At 38.0% G+C, this 20,742-nt stretch overlaps 1 protein-coding gene across 2 annotated transcripts in view; it reads left to right on the top strand.

Moving 5' to 3' along the window:
* The window catches only part of lrmda (leucine rich melanocyte differentiation associated), a 235,907-nt gene that overhangs the window by 203,969 nt on the left and 11,196 nt on the right, over positions 1 to 20,742 (top strand). For both annotated transcript variants that reach the window (XM_023326880.1, XM_023326881.1), the window contains one exon: positions 4,684 to 4,768. In XM_023326880.1, the coding sequence (XP_023182648.1) occupies positions 4,684 to 4,768 (85 nt within the window). The remainder of the gene's footprint in view (positions 1 to 4,683; positions 4,769 to 20,742) is intronic.

Below are 20,742 nucleotides of genomic sequence, written 5' to 3'. Positions count from 1 at the left end.
CAAAACAGAAGGCTTGTTTCTTCCAACAATTGCTTTAAGCTACAAAAATCTCCTTGAGTCCCTAGCCTCCCCTCAATGTCAGCCCCTTACTCCTCTCCCTCCCCCTCTTTTTCCTTGCTCCCCCTCCCTTTCTTTTCGTCATTTCTCCCCTCTTCTGCTCTTTTCCCTCTCTTCGGCAGGACAGGGCCCTCTTTGCACCCTGATAGGTTGCGGGTTGATGCTTAGCAACAACATTCCTGTGCCCTAAGTAGCAGTAAGCCTCTGGCTGAACTCTTTGATGTGGCTGTCAGGCCACATTTATTTCCTTTTAGCACTTTGTCTACTTGTCCAGATGTATAAGGAGATAAAAAGGCCTGGTGTTTACACTGGTCTCCCTCTGTAGCGCGGCTGTAATTAGATTGTATTGCTGGTCAGTCTTAAAGGAGAGAGAAGAGGTGAGGCAAGGCAGGAACCAGCTGTGTCAGGATGAGCCGGTCAGGGTGAGTGGGGAGACTTCATAGCCGGGTATTCCTAAAAAGGAAACAGAGTTAAATGTGATTAAACTTTATACTTTATGTGCTTTTCCAGTGACAGTCAACTTCATAAAGGCTCTAGACAAATATAACTTAATTTATCTGAAGCTAACATGACATACGGTTGTACAACTCCAATCATGATTTTTAATTTACTGCTAACTTTGAGTGGGGGTGGGGGTGGGGAGGGCGAATAACTTCATATCTATCAGATTTTCCTGACTTACATTTGTGTGTCACACAGTTTCGAGATTTCCAGCTTGGAGGTGGTAGGCTTTCTGTGATCTGCTTGTCTCTACTCCTCCCCTGTCATTCTCTTCCTGCTTCCCTCTCTCGTGGTGATATGTTGGAACTAATAATCACTATTGCCTCCGGGTTTATCAGCATTTATTCACATAACAACAGTGAAAAAAACAGAAGACAGACAGGACTGGTGTGATGTATTATCCAGTATGGGAATCATCTTTCATAATGACATCCAACAGAGCTTCTCTCTCTTTCTCTCTCTCTCTTTTCCTGCCACCTTTTTCTGTGTCTCTTCCTCACACACTTTCCTCATTTCTCTCGCTCCCTCCTTCCGTTCCCCTGTCCAGTCTTTATTATCTCAGAATCCATGGTGCTCCCCAGCCTGTAAATTTGTGCCACATTATCATAAGCTGTGGTGATAACTCACATTGCACAGAGACAATAATGATGTGAACACTCAGCATATGCCCCAGGCCCAGCAAATTAAAACAATGCTCAGCTTGATGAGCAGACTAATCTGGACAGCAGAGAAACTGAACGAGGAGAAGGGGACTCGAGGAGAGTCTTAAATAGACGACACAGCAGCACCTCCCTCTGTTCAGAGTTGGCACAACTAAAGGACTGATAACAGATGAGACGAGGGAAACACGGTGCATATAGTGCCTTTTGGAAGGGTTAATACACCCAGAAGATTTCCAGATTTTGTCGTGTTACATCCACATACTTGAATAAATTTTATTTGGATTTTATTTTATGCACCAAAACAAAGAAATACATTACATTGTAAAAAAAAAAAAAAAAGAGAGATCCACAGTTTTCCACAGTTTTCTATTTTTCCATTTTCATGAGGTGGGCAATCAGGAGAAAGCCCGTTAAGCTCTGCAAAAGACATTGAGGCTCGATCCAAAGTTGACCTTCTAGCAGTGCACTGACCCTAATCATGCAGCGCACAGCTCAGTGTAATGGTTTAGATCAAATAATATGTATGCATTGGATTGACCCAGTCAAAGTCCAACATAAATCCAATAAATATTTGTGTCAAGAGTTAAAAATTGCTGTATGCATATTCTCTAAAGATGCCAAAAAGTTATCAAACATTAAAGACAGTAATTAAACCCAGGTATTTTATCACTCCAGAACAGAAAGGTATTTTTGCTGTACAAAATACTTTATGGAACAGATACAATTTCTTTATTTGTGTTTCACAGAGTAGCACATTATCATGTTCACATGTTGGTGGCAGCATTATGCTGTGGGAATGGTTTTCATCAGCAAGGATAGGACAGCTTAAACAAGCTGATGGGAAGACGGAGTAAATCCAGAAGAATGGTTAAAAGACCTGAGATTTAAGGCAGAGGTGGAGGTTCGACTTCCTGCTGAACAACATACAACCAGAGCTACAACTCATTTTATTTATGTCACCCATCCACAGCAAATAGCACCTTTATACAAACAGTTCAGTTAATTCAGTTCAACCTTAATAAACTCAATGTTATAGGAACCGAAAAATATCACAGGAGCTAAAATTATTCTGGACCTGAATGGCCTAAAATCAGTTGTAATAAGTTTTATATAATATTCATCTTATTCCAGTTGTCCGGTTTTGTTAATCCACATATTTAGTCTTTATGTGGTACTGCTAATAATGTGGCACATAGGATGATTATTTGTGGCCAAGCAGCAGGATTAGCAGGTTCCTTTGAGGGCCAAGCAGGCCTGGAGAAGCCATGTCTTGTGATCTTTCAAGCAGATCAGGAAATCAGACAAGCAGAGGCTCAACTCTGGTTCAGAGATGCGTGGAGGTAGATTGGAAAGACAAGGCTCACGATTTCTATCTTAGTGCCTGAATTACTCATTGCAACTCTTCATAATTGACATAAACACTTTGCGTTTGTTGTGACTGCCAAAAGGAATTATATCATCGCAGCCAAATGTCAGAAAGCACAAGTTAGAAAGTTTTTTTTTTTTTTTTTTTAAAGCTGATGGATCATGCTGATTGTCTGCAGCAGGATGAAGCTTACTACAATCTCTATTGTGCAGGTGCTGCTGTAATGCTGAATTAAACCGACACTGCCCGTTTTTCTCAAATCAGAGGTGGCAGTTCTTATTTAGCACTTTATGTTGTCGTTTTGGGTTGTTCTACTGTTTGTGTTACTCATTCCACACAAGTACCTCTCGCAAGCAGTGAGCGAGCTTTGCTGTAACTTATCAAGTTTTAGCCACTCCAGAGGCTGAGAGTCGTGGGTCTGCTGTCAAAATAATATTCCTATTCCAGACTGTTTCTTTCAAACACTCCTGCAGATATGTAGGAAGGCCTCAAGTAAGGCATGTTGCCATTTTTCTTCTCGGTGTAATACAAGGCACATGCTGGCCAAACCTTAATGCTTATCAGAGATGCTATCTGAAAGCACATTATGTGATTGTTTTCAATTTACAGCACTCTTTTTGGCCATGAAGAATATGGTTCCATTTAACAGCACCGACCATTCCATTTTTCAAGGTTATGCATGGGCATGTATGGGAACAACAATAAAGGAGGTGGGGAAAAAATGCAGCTCCAAACAGTTTCTAATAGGTATTTGTCATTTAACTCTCCTGCTATGATTAAAGGCCTTGTGAATTCCTTCCTGCAGGAAAGGAAAGTATTTTTGCAAAGGCATCAGATATCACTGTGTCACGATAAACTGCCTGCTCCACGGGCTAAAAGGCTAAGGGGAAGAAGGAGGATGTTTTGGTCCTTGAAAGTGCACCAAAGAATAACAAAGCAAACACTATCAACATGAGCATTGTGGAAGGCCATTAATTTTTTTATAAAAAAAAAAAAAATCACAATTGTTTAGGTGTTTAAACATTCATTCAGGAGTTCATATGATTGTTTGACATTTAATTGTGGACCATTGAATAAGGTGTCCTTACATTTAGTCAAGAGGAGAAAATACTGTTGTATTTCAATGTAAATCCTCCTCAATAAGCAAAGTGTTGAAGTTCTCGGGCTTCATGTTCAAATTTGTTTTCTGAAATCACAAAGCTCTTTCGACTTACATGAACAAGAAACAGCGCTTTAAGGTTTTTATTTTGTGCCTTTAAGCCAGTCAAATTTTCCCAGTAATATATATAAGTGTACTAATTTCATGAGGATTTTGAACTTCAATTTAGATTTAACTTTACTGCTTTTCATACATGTAACAGTAAACACCTTACGTTCATAAGAGCACTAAACTAAGTTAAAAAAAGACAACTGCAGTAAAATCTTCACTAATATTACAAAGTATTATAAATCAAATGCCTTTGTTCACATAATGTCTACTAATAAGCCTGATATATAAGAATTTAAAGAGGCAGCATTACGTAAAACCAGCGTTTTTTGAGTTTTATGTCATGCTTCCTATCAAAAACATACCTGGAGTGCTGCTTTGACTTTTTCATGCATGTTTGAGAAATCCTTTAATCTCCTAGAGCAGCCATTCAGCTGCGCAAAACGCCTGGGTGGACCAAGCGCCACCTTCGAGTGCAGCTCCTCCTCGGAGCTGCAGTTTCTAACCTTCTGCCTCACAGAGCAGCCATTCCCTGCAAACTCCCCCACTAAGTTCTTTCAGACTAGCCAGCAGCAATTAGCAAATCCCTGGTGGAACTGCACTCATTATACCAATTACTTCTCCGTGAATTGCTGGTAAAAATAATGTTAAAGGTTTAATAGAGGAGCACTGTTGTGATGACTTCCTGAAGGCAGAGTTTCAGAAAGAGCAGGAGTTTTTAGAAGTCTATGTCCAAGCCTTCCATGAAGGCTTGATTTATATGTTTCTTAAATCAGCTACAGTAGTTCAAACATGCCCAAACTTGATATCCAGATTCTGGCTACAATAATACTTGTCATACCTTATTTGCTCTAAGTATTTGCTACTCTTCTCTTTCTTGTCTCTCCAAGCTGCCTAACGAAGCAGGATTAGAAAATCGCCCATTGCCCTACACACCTCTTCCTCAAGGATCCAGAGATGCCAGAAACCACAAAGGTAAGATAAATCAATCAGCCTTTTTTTTTTGTTCTTTTTTTTTTCACTTTTTAGTCAGGATGTCTGTTCTCATATCAAATTAAACAAGGCAAACCCCAAAACTCCATAACTTAAATTCTTCATTGAGAGCCAAGGCTCTTGGATTATGTAAATCTGGGGCATACCCCTACCAGCTGAAGAGGGTGGGAATCTGCTGAACTTGAGCATGTGCTGAAGTTATGTTATCTATTCTTATTGATCTCATTGTCTGTGTGATGAGTTGATAGTGGGAATAAATCTGAGTGTTGGTGCACAGACTTCTACCACAAGATGAAGCATCCTTGATCTGTAGACATACACATTGATTAGGCCTCACCTTGACTGAGTGTAGTCAGTTATTGTAATTATATAGCAACTTCTCAACATCAGACAGTGCACTCATCATATTCATTAAAAAGACACAATGTTGTAAATCAATCCTGAAGGTCATCTTCTGAGCTTAAAGCATGTTTTAAGGTAAGAATGAATACAAATAAAAACATTGGTTATTCATTTAAATTGATAATGCATTTCTCATATGTAAGATTAACCAAAAGCAGACATGATTTTCTACATGCCATTCTGAAAAACATATTTCAGTTTTCTAGTTTGTATTCATCTGAACATTTGTTTTGCATTTCAGTTAATATTATGTAGAAAGACTTTTGTATGATTATATTTCAGTTTCTATTCATTAATTTATTTTTATAGCAAATTAAAATCATTTGCTGCCTGTAAGTCAAACTTTTGGGGGTTGTGGGAATATGGAGTTACAATACCTAACATAAATAAGGTATTTTTGAAGTTTTCTTTTCTCTTGGTTCTCAGATAATTGATAAATACTCTGTACTTGCATAGCACTTTATCAAGTCCAGAGGACCCCAAAGCACTTCACACTAAATTCACTTATTCACCAATTCACACTCTGATGGTAGCAACCTGCTGGACTGTAGCCTGCAGCAGTCTGACAGATGTAAGTCTCCCATACACCGGTGCCACAGGGCCTTCTGACCACCACCACCAGACAATTCATCAATGACAAGATGAACAGTCTTGTCCATAAACACAACAGAGATGGACAGAGTGGGATCTCGAACCAGAAATTCACAGATTACTGTGGATTACCACCCTAACACCCGCTTGAGTGAGAAGAAAAATATAAAATTGTGAAACAATCTAATTGCTGTGAGAATCATGTGACTGTTACAGTGAAATCCCACCAGTGCTAACATTAACAAGCTAACTCAATTGTTAATGAGTCTGGACTGCATTTAATCATATTTGGTTAAAACACATGAAACACCAAGCCTATGAGAATCACAAAACCGATTTATTTTGTGAAAACACAAGACATCGTTACTGTTTCAGTTTTAAGACAGAGCAAAAGACACTCTTGTGAACATAAGGTGTATCATCTCATCTCATCTAGATGTTTTATTATACCCCATTCATGCACTCATGAAAAATCTTAACATGTTAAAGATTTTTAAACAGTTTCTGCCAAAAGTGAAAGTTTACTCTAGCTTTTTCTGTCTTTTATGGTGGCTATTGTAATGAGCTGACCACCACTGACTGAATGACTTATTAGCAGTGAGTGTCTCTGCCCTACACAGAGTAAACTAACAGCCCAATTTGTTGTACCAAGGACAGATCTGTGTCGTTAAACCCAGGACAGTGGCAGCTCTTGCGAGATGCGAGTACAGAGATGCCTTGTACTTTGTCAAAATCAGACCGGTTAAGAACAGCCCATTTAAAGGTGAAAGGATCTGACACGTGGAATATTTCCCCCCTCTGTCTTAGATCTGAGCAACAATGACAGTCTTCATTTGTTATTTTTATGCTGTTGTGCTGCAGTCTTAGATAACACAACCCTCATATTCGCCCTTCACCTATGTTTCATGTCCCTGCCGGAAACCCCCACCCCAACAGTTTTTTGGGGGTTTTTTCAACTGCATTTATTTATCCTCTCCTAAACTTTGCAGTTTTTTGTACTGAGAGCTAGATGGTCACGGCATGTTCTCATTTAGAGGGAACAAAGTAATGCCAGAAACATTACATTAACAGAGAAAATTTTTCAGACAGTAATTCCTCTGTGTTTACTCAGCTAAAACCTGGATGTAAACAATAGAGGGCAGACAAAATGCAGCAGGATTTTAAGCAGGTTACTGCAATGTGTTTGTCTCTGGACACATTTTACATTTAGCTTTTTAACTTTGCTTTAGTTTTTTTAGTCACACTTAAAAAAAGAGTGACTAAAAAAACAGTTTTCTTTAGTCAATCTTGAGTGTCATTTTGTCAGCAATGACAAAAAGTTCTCTTGTCATTGCTGCTTTTTCAGCTTTGTGAGGTACTTTGTAATCAGTGCCTGCTATAGCATATGTTTAGTAACTCAGCATTCAAGTCTGTTTTTTTTGTTGTTGTTTTTTTTGGGGGGTTGGGGGGTTTACAATATGTGAAAGTGACAGACTTTGCTTAAAAAGTTCATTTTAAAAGAGTAATAGGGAGGCCATCTAGTTCTACCCTCATTCTTGCAGCATTTCTGACATCCCTCCTCTGGACAGCGCAGAAAGAACCTCTCTTTCCTCTTTTCAGTCGTCTGCACCCACCATGTCACCTGTGTGGAAGCCCCAGAGCCTGGGTGCCAGAGGTAATTACAGCAGCAACAAGCTCTCAGAGCAGGGCAGCACTGGCAGGTCACTGCCCGAGAGAGAGGGGTAGAAACCATGGCCACAACTCATGTCGTGATTGGTGAAAGAATCAACCTGGAGGAGTTAAAATAAGGCAACAGAGACAAGAGCTGACGGGTAACAGAGGAAATGTGTTTTTGGTGTGGTTATAGACTCAAAAGTATACTTTTTCATCGCAAAAAATAATTGGAAAAAGGCAAATAAGAAAAGTCACAGAGAAAAGGAGCATTAAATGTTGAAGATTAGACATTAAGAAAGAGAAAACTAGACAAAAAGACAAAGTGAAGGAGAATGGGGGAGCTTTAGTGTACTTTGGTGAAAGCGTGACATAGAATGCCGTACACAGTCTGGCAGAGGGGCCTGAGGATCTTCCACTACTGTCACCTTGACTCTAACTCTTGGTGCTGGTCCAACTGCCAGCTTAACTCTAAATCTGGCTGTAGAAAATGGAGTCTCTGCCTGAAGTACACTACGCTTACACAAAGAATGGTATGTACCTTACGATTAACCCATGGCCAATGACACTGCATTCTTTTCTATTTCCATGATAGCTTTTTTTAAAAAAATCTGTCTATTTTTATTGAATACCACATAAGGGACATGTACCTTTCTTCTCCATTTGTATTTGGGCTTGTTGTTCACAATGGATATGTTCATATTCATAATACAAATAACAAAACATATTCAAAAAAAAAAAAAAAAAACATGAGCCCAAGACAGCCAAAAGTGGCCAGAGAGTAATGATGTTCCAATGTTTACATGGAGAAAGGAAAGAAGAAATATCATCAGAAAGCAGTAGGCATCCTACACAATGGGCTTCCTACACATGGATTTAAAAGCACCAATAGCAAAATCTCCCTGTTATTCATCTCTGTGGTAAATGGCTATTTGATAAAAAAAAACTGTATTTCAAGATATAAACATGTTGTTGTCATTCTTTAATACACAAATGTGCACCAACACTTCTAATTCTTTCCACTACTATTTGGTAAATGTGTGGGGATCGTGGCATGTACATTTTTCTAAAAAAGAAACAAAAAACTATTTTTACTTGTGAATCATTGCAGTACTCTAGTGGTCAAAATGTTATTGCAGAGACACATACTACTTTAACTCCATAAATCAGCAAAAATCCATGTTGTTTGGTCCTAAAATATTACTTCAAGCTAATGCTTCACATCTAGTGATTGGAAGGGAAGTTAATTTATTTAGACAGCAGCTGCAGTCAAATGGCCTCTTCTTTAGCTCAGACACAGAAACAAAGCTGATACAGCTCATCTTCATAAGTAAACATTCAAGAGGAAACTTTGAGTATGTGGTTAACGTATTTTTGTAATAAATTTATCAATGAAAATCACAGATGTTCTGTTTAAAAGCAATGAATAGTTTATTAATTTCAAGATGTTTTTATCATCTGTCTTTACAATATATTTTGCTTTTAAAATAAGATTAATTATATAGATCTAACTAAAGGTGTAAATGCAATTAAATCTTTCACTTGTTCTGTTATGCTAGACACTAGTCACAACCTTTTTACTGATTTTAAATCATTTTTACTCTTTGCATATTTCTGTAGTTGGAGTATTAAATGGAGTAAACAGACAAAAAAAGATTCTCTGAAATATGTCTTGCAATACTGCGACAGACTGGCGACTTGTCCAGGGTGAACCCCGCCTCTCGCCCAGAACATTAGCTGGACATAGGCACCAGCACCCCTCCCGACCCCACTAGGGATAAGGGTGTACAGAAAATGGATGAATGGATGGATGGATGTCTTGCAATACAAATGTAGGGCCCATTTATTCCTGTTGTTTTTGGTCTCCTTTCAGCTACTTTATAGGTATGTATCTTAAAATGTGCACAAACGTTTTTTTTTAAATATCAAGAAGAAAATTGTGTTTAAAAAGGGGGGGGAGGAAAATAAACTTCTTCCTGATGACACCCATGGGGCACCTCACATTTATTTGAAAGTTGGATTTTATTGCACATTGGTTATCTGCACCAAAACTCCAGCAGAACCTCACTTTTGCATTGTCAGTACCCTCCCCCTCCGAAAAAGAAAAAAATAAATAAAACATAAAAATGGAGCGATGGGAACAGATCCAAGCAAAGAGCAAACTGCTTTACAGTTGCTGCACAACAAATAAACAAACATCTGGAAGCATTCAGAGCACCCCATTAGAAGGGCTCTGGGCTTTGCCAAAAAGGGGTAAATGATGAGGAATGGGCTGTCGAGAGGCTCGTGGAGACAGGGGAGAGGCCAGATGATGGAGCTGTGGGTGTTAAGCACTGCCTTTTAGAGCTCAGCTGGGCTCATAGAGATCTACACCTGCTGCTATCTCCTCCTCCCCTTCTCTTCTGCACCAGACATCTGGATGGGATACATGACTAATGGATGACTAAACTGCTCATGTTGAAACTTAGTTGTCATTATGAAGAAAAAGGTTGTTGGTGTGACAGATGACTCAATGTTATCTCTTAATGCAAAAAGTGAAACTAAAAAGTGAGATTGACGACTGAAAAGTGGTGTTGCATCAAAGCATTTACTTAATGTGTGTTTCTCGTTTTTTTTTATATTAAGCTGATCTAAATGCCTTGCTTATAACTAAAGGATAATTTGCATGTTGTGAGGTTCTGCTGGGTTTATATATACAGTATATATACTGCTCAAAAAAATAAAGGGAACACTTTAAGTGTTAAACACCTGTTTAAGTGTTCCCTTTATTTTTTTGAGCAGTGTATATATATATATATATATATATATATATATATATGTGCATGTATATATATATATATATATATATATGTGTGTGTGTGTTTGTAAATTAATTGAATCATTACCCAACAGACATCTGTTTCTTGACTCTAGTTAGTCATTGTACGTCATTATTTCCCACATTGTTCATGAGTGATACTTTAGCTCTATTTGATATCATTCCATAAAAACTCCCATCGTTTCCCTGAAATTCTTCCCGTTCTCGTTTGGACTGCCCCGACGTGTTCTGTGAGTATGAAAATGTCCTCACTGGAACTTTTGAGAAAACACAGAACACCTTTGATGTGTCCCTTTAGACTCCATGTCCAAGCTCTGAGAGATGTTTTGCTCAGGCCCATAATGAATATTTCAGCAGGATCTGTCCCCTGATAAACATCATGGTTAAACACTGCTCATTAGTTATACAAGGGCGCAGGCCCTTGTGTTACTAAAATGAGTCATATGGAAAAAGCAAAGAGTAAACGTATCTTCCAGATTCTTTTAAATGCCATTTGCAAAACCACTGTCCACAAACCTGGGTAATAAAGCAAGCAAAAGGTGATGTGAGCACTCAATATTGATGGCAGATGACAGAAGATAAAATGTTATTGAAAATTATACTGAACAGATCTGACTGCCAGATTTTCAGCTCTAACAGCGAAGAGACACAACCTCTATCTAGAATGTGCTGAAATTATTTTATTAAACCTTTAATGAATTCAGTTTATACTTTTTTTCTTGGTGTTTAAGTTGACATTATTTGCAGGTTGTGCATCTTAATTGATTTAATGTTTATTCTAAAACAAGGTGAAAGTTCAATCCTGTCTGCCCCCGGATATAAAAATCCTGCTGTTCTTTGTAGCCTTTTAGATACTGCCTAAAAGCTATCAAAATGTCAATCAAGCTATTTTTACCTTTGTTAAAACAAAGCTTTACATGTTGCATAAAGTTTTTTTTTCTTTTAATTCATATCATTAACCATCTTTTTATCCATCCAGTTGTAATTTTTGTCACTCTCTGGGTGGTGTCTATCTGTTGTTTGTACCATTTCAATACTCATGAACTAATAGGATTAATCAATATCCTTTATGGATGGATGTGCCCTGAATTGATGTGCCAATCATTTGAAAACAGTTGTTATGTATTATAGAAGAATCTGGTCCTTAAAATGGTTTGTTCTTACAGTGCTAGAGCTTCTCTTCTTCCATCTAACATGAAATTATGATGAAAAAAACAAAAGCTTTAAAACTCTTTCACAGTCACATTTAACTTTCTCTGATTTCATCTGTTCCATATCACGACTGTAGCATCAGTATTGTAAATACTCCCCTTGTATTATGCAGCCTCTATTTCCCTTATCTGACTGAAATGATGCGGCATTATTTGTCTCTGGAGTGGATTGGAACAGCAACAAGAATATCCATTTAAGTCAGTCTATGGAGATAGATGAGGGTAGAGGGGACAAGGTAAACGGGGCCTGCAATCCCTCATCGTCGCTGTAAATGAGAACACTGCTCCACTCGCATCCAGAGCTCTGCTTTTTTATTTACTTATTTTTTGTTCTTTTTTTTTCTTTTTAAGGCGTGTCTGTCCTTGTTATTGCTAGCCCTGGAAATCACCTTTCTGCATTTTCTCCTTCACAGTCAAGCTAGATTAAAATGCCAAGATAACCTCCTCAGCGTCCATGACAGGCTTCACTGCCAGCGTCTGACGAGCAAGTTCTAAACTGCTTTGAGAAAGCAGCCTTCCACCAAGTGTCATTATCTCGCTGTTATCGGATGGCACTTCTCTAGCAGTGTGTGAATAATTCTGTTTGTGCTGGCTTTGGGGAAATGTCAGTGACACTATTGTTTTTTACCTCGCCTTTTGATGTCGCTGAAAGAGTCTCCTGAGTGTCTGGGGTTCTTAAACTGATGTTAGGTGTATACAGCAAAAACTTAAAGTGAAAAGATAGCGCTGTCAACTTCTTAGCCACCCCTAAATATTTGTGAGTTCCTTTGCCACTGTGTAAAGGCAAACACTTTTCTCTGTGATATTATGTTTCATAAATATTGCGTTGTTGAAGTTCACATCATTTAAATGTACTTCTAATAGGCCTATTAAAGAGTTTTATTATGATGAGCAGAAGATTTCAACCATCAGTTTTGGTTTTCAGAAATAATTGTTGGGAGCAAATAAATCTGATCCAGAAGGTTTTGTAAACCACTCTTGTGTTGTTGATAAACGAACATCATTTCCACTTAACTTGGATCTACTTTAGAACTGTTCCATCCATCTTCAGCGTAAAATTATTATGACGTTTGAGTCATTTTCTCAGCAGCAGGAAAATATTTAGCCTCTTAAATCTTTACAGTCCGTGACCATTACAGTCAAACTTTTCTTATTTTTGATGACACAAAGCCAGTTGGACTCAACTGTTAGGACTTCCTTAGGCACACAGATGTAAGTTTGTTGGCTGCTTTGCATGATGTCTAAGGCAGCTAGACAAGGACATGAGCTCCTGCCAAGCACACCCAGCCCTCTTGGAAAATCATACAGCTGGTGCTCTTGACACTGGTCCATATCCTAGTTGCTCTGGTCATTCTCAAGGAAGCAGCAGAACATGAATCATCCAGTGTGGATAGGTCTGCTAAACTCAGCTCTGACTCTTATGTAGCAACATTCTTTTTTTTTTCTGTTTTGCTGTGAGCTTCAGCATATCAGGATTGCAGAATATCTATTTGTTGTGTACTTTTTACCTCATACTTATATGTTGTCCAGGGCTTGATTTGGTAGAAATGACAAAGTCAAAACTTATGTTTTGTTTTTGTAGCATTTGTGAATACTAAACTGAGAATCCATTATAATGCTTAAGGTCTCGTCTAAGCTGCCAGATAGTTTTGGGATGAATCTGCTTCTGGGAAGCCACTTATTAAGCTGGCAGATGCTAAATCCCTTGGGATTCTGAATAGGAAATGATCAGATCAGTTAGCTTCTAAGTGCTGAGCTTTCCAGGTGTTATTATGCAGAGTTAAACCATTTCTAATTTATATTAAGAAGAATATGATACCAATTTGTTAAATCGTGTGGGTTTGTACTTCATTTGTCTTAATCTGTCTGTTCCTCATGAATTATATTCTCAGTAGACTGTAGACGCTAATGCAGGATAACCGATCTCGCACTGTAATCATTCAAGATGAGCACATGTCTTAATGCTGCTCTGTTTAATGGTTCAAACTAATTAAATTTCAGTTCAGTTATTAGCTTGTTTATCATGCTACTTTTCTGAGCAGCTGTGCCGTATTACCAACCCTTTTGGTCCAGTATAGTAACGCATAGTGATAAATCAGAAGTAGTCAGTGTAAATTCATACAGCAATATGAGAACAAATGTTGGACAGAACCTTATTAACATATCAGTAAAGTTTTAAATGTTTCAGAATTGCACTAAATAGATGATTTTTCACATCCACTGATATGTTTTTCACAACTTTTGTAAAATATCTACACTTGCATTTTTGATAGACATTAAAAGTGCCAACTTTGTATTATTTTCTGAATAATGACACTTTAATGCAAAGTTGGCACTTTTAATGGACTTTGAATGCAACTTTTAGGGCAACTTTGCATTAAAGGTGTCATTATTTACTGAATGATACTTCATGACAACAGTCATAGACATTCATAAAGACTCCTTCATGTTCATTACAGGTGTATGTCATGTTTATGACAGTGTCATGTCAGTCTTATGCACACCCTTTCAAATAAAGTGTTCCTGATGTACAAATAGCAATAATCTTTTGTGGAGTATGGACTGCGTCTTCTGTAGAGGAGTCTGTCTGAATACATTATTTGAGCAGGAGTTTTGTGCCTGTAATGTGATACACTTCAGTGCCCTAGAATTCTTTCATAGTGTTTTAATCATAATTTCCATCCACTGTTTACGTCCAGATTTACCATGTCTGGCTTCTTCTGGTGCAGAATTGATGCATGTCTGACGTAAAACTCAGATGAAATGTGGCAAGACTGGTTAGACTGCAGACTCTTTGAAAACAATTAGTTATGTATCCATTTTAGTTGTACATACGAAAGCGGCATAAATCTGGCGGGGGTTTTGGTGTGGATAGGGGAAAGTGTGTGGTGTGTTGAAAAGATTGAAATTAGGCCATTTAAGATTTCATGGAAAGGTCAGATATGGGTCACATTTGCCTGCATAGCCTTAAGTGTGGATTCATTAGGCTGAATTTTACTAAAATAATAGAATAATTAGGCTGCATTTTACCAAAGTAACAGAGTAAGATAAGTTGGAAAAGTTGTTTTGTATTAAATTTGACTGTACTGTAAGTTAACACTGCAAGTGAAAAATTTATATATGACTAGCCTGTCGGGAGTAATATAATTTTTGCCAAAAATATTTATGGCATAATAAATATTTTGCCATGATTTAATCACTTGTTTTATTAGGCAATTGTGGCCCCTGAAACAATGCACACTTCAACACACTCATTTGCAGGTACCCTCAGTGCTCAAAGCTATAGTAGTGAAAAGTGAACTCATCTGTCAATTACGTCGGGCTCCATTGGACCGTTGTCTGAACTGTTTTTTTGTTTTTTTTTTACTCTCTGGATACACTCTGGTGGATCCAGTGATTTATTGTCAGCAGCCTCTGCGTCAATATACAATTGGGAGACACTGAGCAATAATGTCTACACAAACTATTGTCAGAGTGTCAGCATTTCTCACATTAAGCACCATTCAGTTTATTCACTGCATTAAACTGTCGGAAATCCTATTTGGATTTTCTGCTTCGAAACAGAAGCCCATTACCTCCATATGTTTGAGTACCAATGCAAATAATGGGAGCTTTTTCCTGCAGACTTTCAGGCTTTTCTTATTCATTTATTTATTTGGTTATTTAAATTAAGTGCATTTTTTAATCTTTAGAAAGAAGAGCCTTGGTTTCAGGAGGTAATGGACCTTTTTTATTTCTTGTGTAGAGGCATCAAACTAAAAATGAAAAGAGCAAGGTCACTGAAATGCTACCAAGTCCAAAACAACCTTTTAATCTGTCACTTTGATTTCCTTATTAAGCCTCTTTAAACAGACAGAGCAGGTTTCTCTGTCATGGTAATACAAGTGGACAAGTTATTTCACCATCATGGGTTGATATGAAAATAGTTCCTGGCATGTAGCTGCAGTGCAAGATGACTGAGCAGACAGAATATTTTCTTCGCTTTGCATAGGAATTTAACCAAGATTTTTTTTTTTCAAAGGTAGTGGAATTCAGTTTTTGTTGTTTTTGTGATACCTATCAACAATACCTTATCTTTGCATTGCATTACCTTAAGCTAAGGTGATGCAATGCAAAAAAGAAAGAAAAAAAAATCTTCAGGAAGGCTTTATCCAACCTCCCTCTCCTACCTCCCATTAATGAATAGTTGTTTTAGTAAAGTAAAATAGATGCTCTTTTTTTTGTATCAAGTGTCAAATGCCAACAGAGCCTCATAAGAAAGCTAAAATATGTCTCGTAGCTTGACATCATTAGCAAGTGTTAACACATGACCTTTGGCAGCATCTGCAAATGACTCCACACCATTTTTGGCAACTTCTACAGCAATAACTCTGACATAAGGATCTGGACAGAGGGATAACAGAAATAGGGCAGATGGCATGATATTTGCTAGATGTGGTTAGCTTTGGGAAATTTAGATTTTGTGAAGACCTTAAGTTACAGGCTTTCCTGGCCAGCACAATGCATTTTTCTTTTGTTGGATCAAATATGTCAAATCACCTTTTTTATTTTCTTAATATTTATACTGTTCCTATGAGGAAAAATATATTTTGAACCATATTCCAGATTATTCTTAAGAAATTAAATAATATTTAGATAACCTTGGATTGAGGTGATGACAGAGCCACAGGCTTCTGTTGTTAGAGGTCTTCTGTATTTTTTATTGTTTACACTTCATAGTTTGCAAAAGTATTGATAGGTCCTAAAGCTTTGCACATTTTATTTAATTTACTACTATCACAAGATAGTAGAGAAATATCTAATGGAAGGAATGGGATTTAATTTATGCAAGTAAATAACATTCTTAAAGCATAGCGAGCTTTTGTATTTTGCCCTCTTTACACTGATGCAGCTAATTTCAGTTTTATTGACTGAGTTGTTTACTAATAAGTTACTTATTAGTAAAGGTAGTCCAGCTTGGCATAATTTAATCTCAGCATAAATGCAGCTGCACTTTTGAAGAGAGAGCAGTTATGGAGACCTTTATAGCAAGATTATTGATATAAAAGCAATACACCGAGGTTTGAACATGTAACAGAGCATCCATCATTCAAGAATATAAATACATATGGCACAACCTCTAACCTAATAAGACGAGCTGTAGCTGTCTCCTAAACTGACGCAGCAAGCAAAGAGAGATTTAATGAAATAACCTGATAATAGGAAGAATTTGTCAATACAGCCCACAGTTAAATATGGTGGTATGAGGTTTCATCGCAAGCATTGTGTCGATGTTTCTCTTCAGATGACGATTAACGACTGCAAAAGACTTGATACTGGGGTGAAGAAGACACCTTCCAAGGCGACAACAATCTTAAGCCTACACCCAGAGCTTTGATAGATTTGTATAGATCAGCAGTTCTCACAATTTTTACCACTGACTCAATAAATGCAATACCTTTCAACCAGCACTATCCTGACAGTTTAGAAACCATGGACTTTTTTAGGGTGTTTTATGTGTTTTGTTATAAAAACAACAACAACAAAACAATTCTGTTAAATGTTTGATTGGTTTCATCTTGTGTTTTATCTCAGGTTATACGATTCCAGAGTAAAAGTTTGGAAATAATGGATTTAGAAAAATAATATTTGTGTTAGAATGGCCCTGTCAAAGCCCAGTTTTAAAATTATTTGAGCAGTTCTGCCAACCCTTGAATATTGCTCTTTAGACACTACTTGTCCAATCTAACTGAAGTTGAGCTATTTTGGCAGAAAAATTTAAAAAATGGACAGAAATGTTAAAAATCTTGTATTATTTCCTTCTCAAGTATGTTCTACATTGAAGCTTGTTGTTGACAAAACATGGATACATTTAAAGGGTGTGAATTCTTTTGCAAGGCTCTGGATGTAAAATTGCTTTATTGTGTTTTATTGTGTTAATTTGTTGTTGTTGAAACCGATTCCTCGCTCTACTGATAAGGTGATTTGTCGTTACCTGTCAGGGCGTGGCAAGGTAATCTTGATAAATACAATGAACAAATCAAGGGCATTAGCGCTTTGATGTGAGGTCGATAATATTTGGCTTCATTAATTCCCATGCCCTGAGATGACATCCCACCCCTATTAGGTTTGAAATCTCATCCTCTTCTCCTCTATACCTCAGCTGTGACTCAACCAAGCAGCCAAGCAGATAATACGCTCTGAGCTCTGAAACATGTACCATTATAATTAGCTTTGTCAGGTCCTAGCCCTTATAACCCTCATGCAGATAATATGATAATATGTCTTCATAACCGGCTGACCTTACATGCTCAATATTTCTCCCCTTATGAAGATTACATGTCAATAAAGTAATTGAGTCCCGGGGTGTGTGGCAAGTGAAGATTTAGGTTATTGGACTTTTTGGGGCAGTGATGTACGAGCGTTATTATTCTACCTGTCAGGAGATGTGGAAGGGCTGAGGACAGTCCGAGAGTGTCAGGGGAGGGAAAGGAAAGGTGAGGAGAGGAGAGGAAAAGAGAGGAAGACAGAGATCAGTGAGAAGAGAAAGAGACAGGAGGATGCTGAAAGAAATGAAGTGAGCCAAAGAAGGACACAGACAAGGGAGAGTGAGAGAAAAACGGAAATGAAGAGGAGGAGGGAGCAAGACTGAGGGAGAGCAAAGAAGCCGGACTCATTTCTCACAAGGAGGGACGGATCCATAGTTAATCATTCCTTTATACCTTCAGCTCTCTATCCCAGCCTTTACTCTCTGCATATGAACAGGGGATGTGTCATATTAATTAAAAGAAATAGAGTTACAGTGGAGCCATTCATCTGAATGGGACACGGAGAGGCCAGAGGGGCTCGAAATATTCCACACAACACAAAGCCATCATCACCTCAGCCTCACATCTGGCTGGCAACTGTGAGCTCATCATTTTAAATTCTAGCAGGAAGTGACAGCTTGTAATTTAACAAAGGCATATTTTTCAGCTGCACGTGGTGTCAAAAAGAATCCATTTTTCATCACTTCAACATTAGCTGACGCTACATTTAGAAATTCAGTCTTGCAACTTTTAAAGCCATGTACCTGATTAAAGATGATTTTAAGCTCAAAATAATATCTTCATATGCATTATTTATTCTCATATTTTACATACAAATCAACATTAAGTCAGGCAATTTTCAGATTTAACCCACTGGCTGTATTCTTCAAAGCCCAAAACAATGCATATGAATGGATGAATAATTTATCCATAGGAATAATATGAATAATTTATCCTATAGGATAATAATTTATCATATATATATATATATATATATATATATATATATATATATACACAGTACAGACCAAACGTTTGGACACACCTTTTAATTCAATGAGTTTCCTTTATTTTCATGACAATTGACATTGTAGATTCACACTGAAGGCATCGAAACTATGAATAACACATGTGGAAATATGCACTAAACAAAAACGTGTAAAACAACTGAAAATACCCCTTATATTCTAGTAGGTAGCAACCTTTTGCTGTGATTACTGCTTTGCACACACTCTGCATTTTCTTGATGAGCTTCAAGAGGTCGTCACCTGAAATGGTTTTCACTTCATAGGTGTGTCCTGTCAGATTAATAAGTGGGATATCTTGCCTTATAAATAGTCATAAAAATAAAGAAAACCCATTGAATTAGAAAGGTGTGTCCAAACTTTTGGTCTGTACTGTATATATATATATAATATGTTTTCCCCCTTTTTTAACATTCAACGGAAGAAAATTAGGAACTAGCCTGATTTGTGCATTTTCATTCTGGATTTAAGTTGTAAAAGTAGGGGCATGCTGTGGTGGTGCAGGGGGTTAGCAGCAATATAAAATCATTGCCAAGTATTTATTTTTGAATAATTTCTTTTTAAAAAGTCTGATGATAAAGTAAAATTACATTAGCTTAATTTATGTTTATTTTTCACAGTGTATTTTTCTCTACAGTATGTTCTGATCTCTGCTTCTTTAACTCATTTTTTTCTTGCAGCATTTAGTGACACACTGTGCTAAATGCTATGTGTCGACCGACCATTTTGCCCATCATAATTTGACTGTCAGCGCTGGAGACAGAGGAAATGGGATGTGAAAATGAGTGTATTCGATTGAAGTCCAACAATGAAGGTTACAAACAGCTGTGAAAAGAGACAGAAGCAAGCGAACACACAAAGGCGGGGTGGACGAGCAATGTTAAAGGATATTTTACCATGTCCCTTTGGATTAGGCCTGGAGATTGATATCTTCCAGTCAGATGAAGCCCTGACGTGAGTGATCCAGGCCTTCCATCATTGTGACATGCGGCTCTTGGCTAACGCTCATTCGTGTTGATGGGCACACCCTTCGCCACAAGGGCCTTGGCTAACATGCCCACCTTACTCCGTCCCTATGTATGTCTGCCTCACTCCACCATCTCTGTTCTTTTATTTCTATTGCCCTTCTCCCCTGTTTTCTGTCACCATGTCATGTCCAATCACTGTACGGCTGGACAAGCACTCAGTTGGATAGGCAGGAAGCAGGAGCCCAAGGTAGAGAGCTGCCTAACAGGCGTCAGGATGGGCACTGAAATGACTCTAATAATGGCGTCTCCATGTGGGCCAGACTGGACAGTCAGTTAGCAGAGCCAAGACGGAGAGTAATAAGTGTTTGATGTCTGCAGGCAAAGGAAGTGTGAAGGAGCATAGCCAACCATGGGCACTCTGGTGAGACAGGTGCAGCTAGCCGGGCTCTGAGGCTGAAGATTGTGGAACAAGATGTCAGATTGGTGTTGATATGTCACACTGCAGGTCACGAGGCTGTTTGTTTAAATGAGTGTCTCAGGGCAGTAGCAGCCATGCATTAATTGATGTCTACATCAGATGAGAGAGTAGAGGACGGCCTGATGTGTCTGTTGCTCAGGGAAAGGTGAAAGCTTCAATAAGCAATTGTCAATTTACCAGCATTACCAGTGAATAAATAGTACAACATGAAACTATATCCTCAGTCCATGTTCATATGCATGTGTAAAACTCCAGCAGTGCCAACTCTTGTGGGTAAAGTTCTCGGCCATCTTTGATTTGATGGAAATTGCTACTGACAAGCAGCGAGGTGCCATTCTGTCTGCTGATGCGTGAAGTCCATCATTGTCTGTGTAGTTGAGTTTAGTTAACATGACACTTAGCGACTGACATTGCTTCAGAGCCGGCAAAACACTGTCATTGTCATGTCATTTATCTTTTGCTAGCCAATTTACAATGTGTTCCTTTCTGAATGCCTCACTGAGCACCTCTTGGTTTTTACAGCCGG

Source organism: Xiphophorus maculatus, chromosome 22, assembly GCF_002775205.1.
Source record: "Xiphophorus maculatus strain JP 163 A chromosome 22, X_maculatus-5.0-male, whole genome shotgun sequence".
Lineage (NCBI taxonomy): Eukaryota > Metazoa > Chordata > Actinopteri > Cyprinodontiformes > Poeciliidae > Xiphophorus > Xiphophorus maculatus.
The sequence above is the reverse complement of the archived record's forward strand: the minus strand, read 5'-3'. Positions and strand labels throughout refer to the sequence as shown.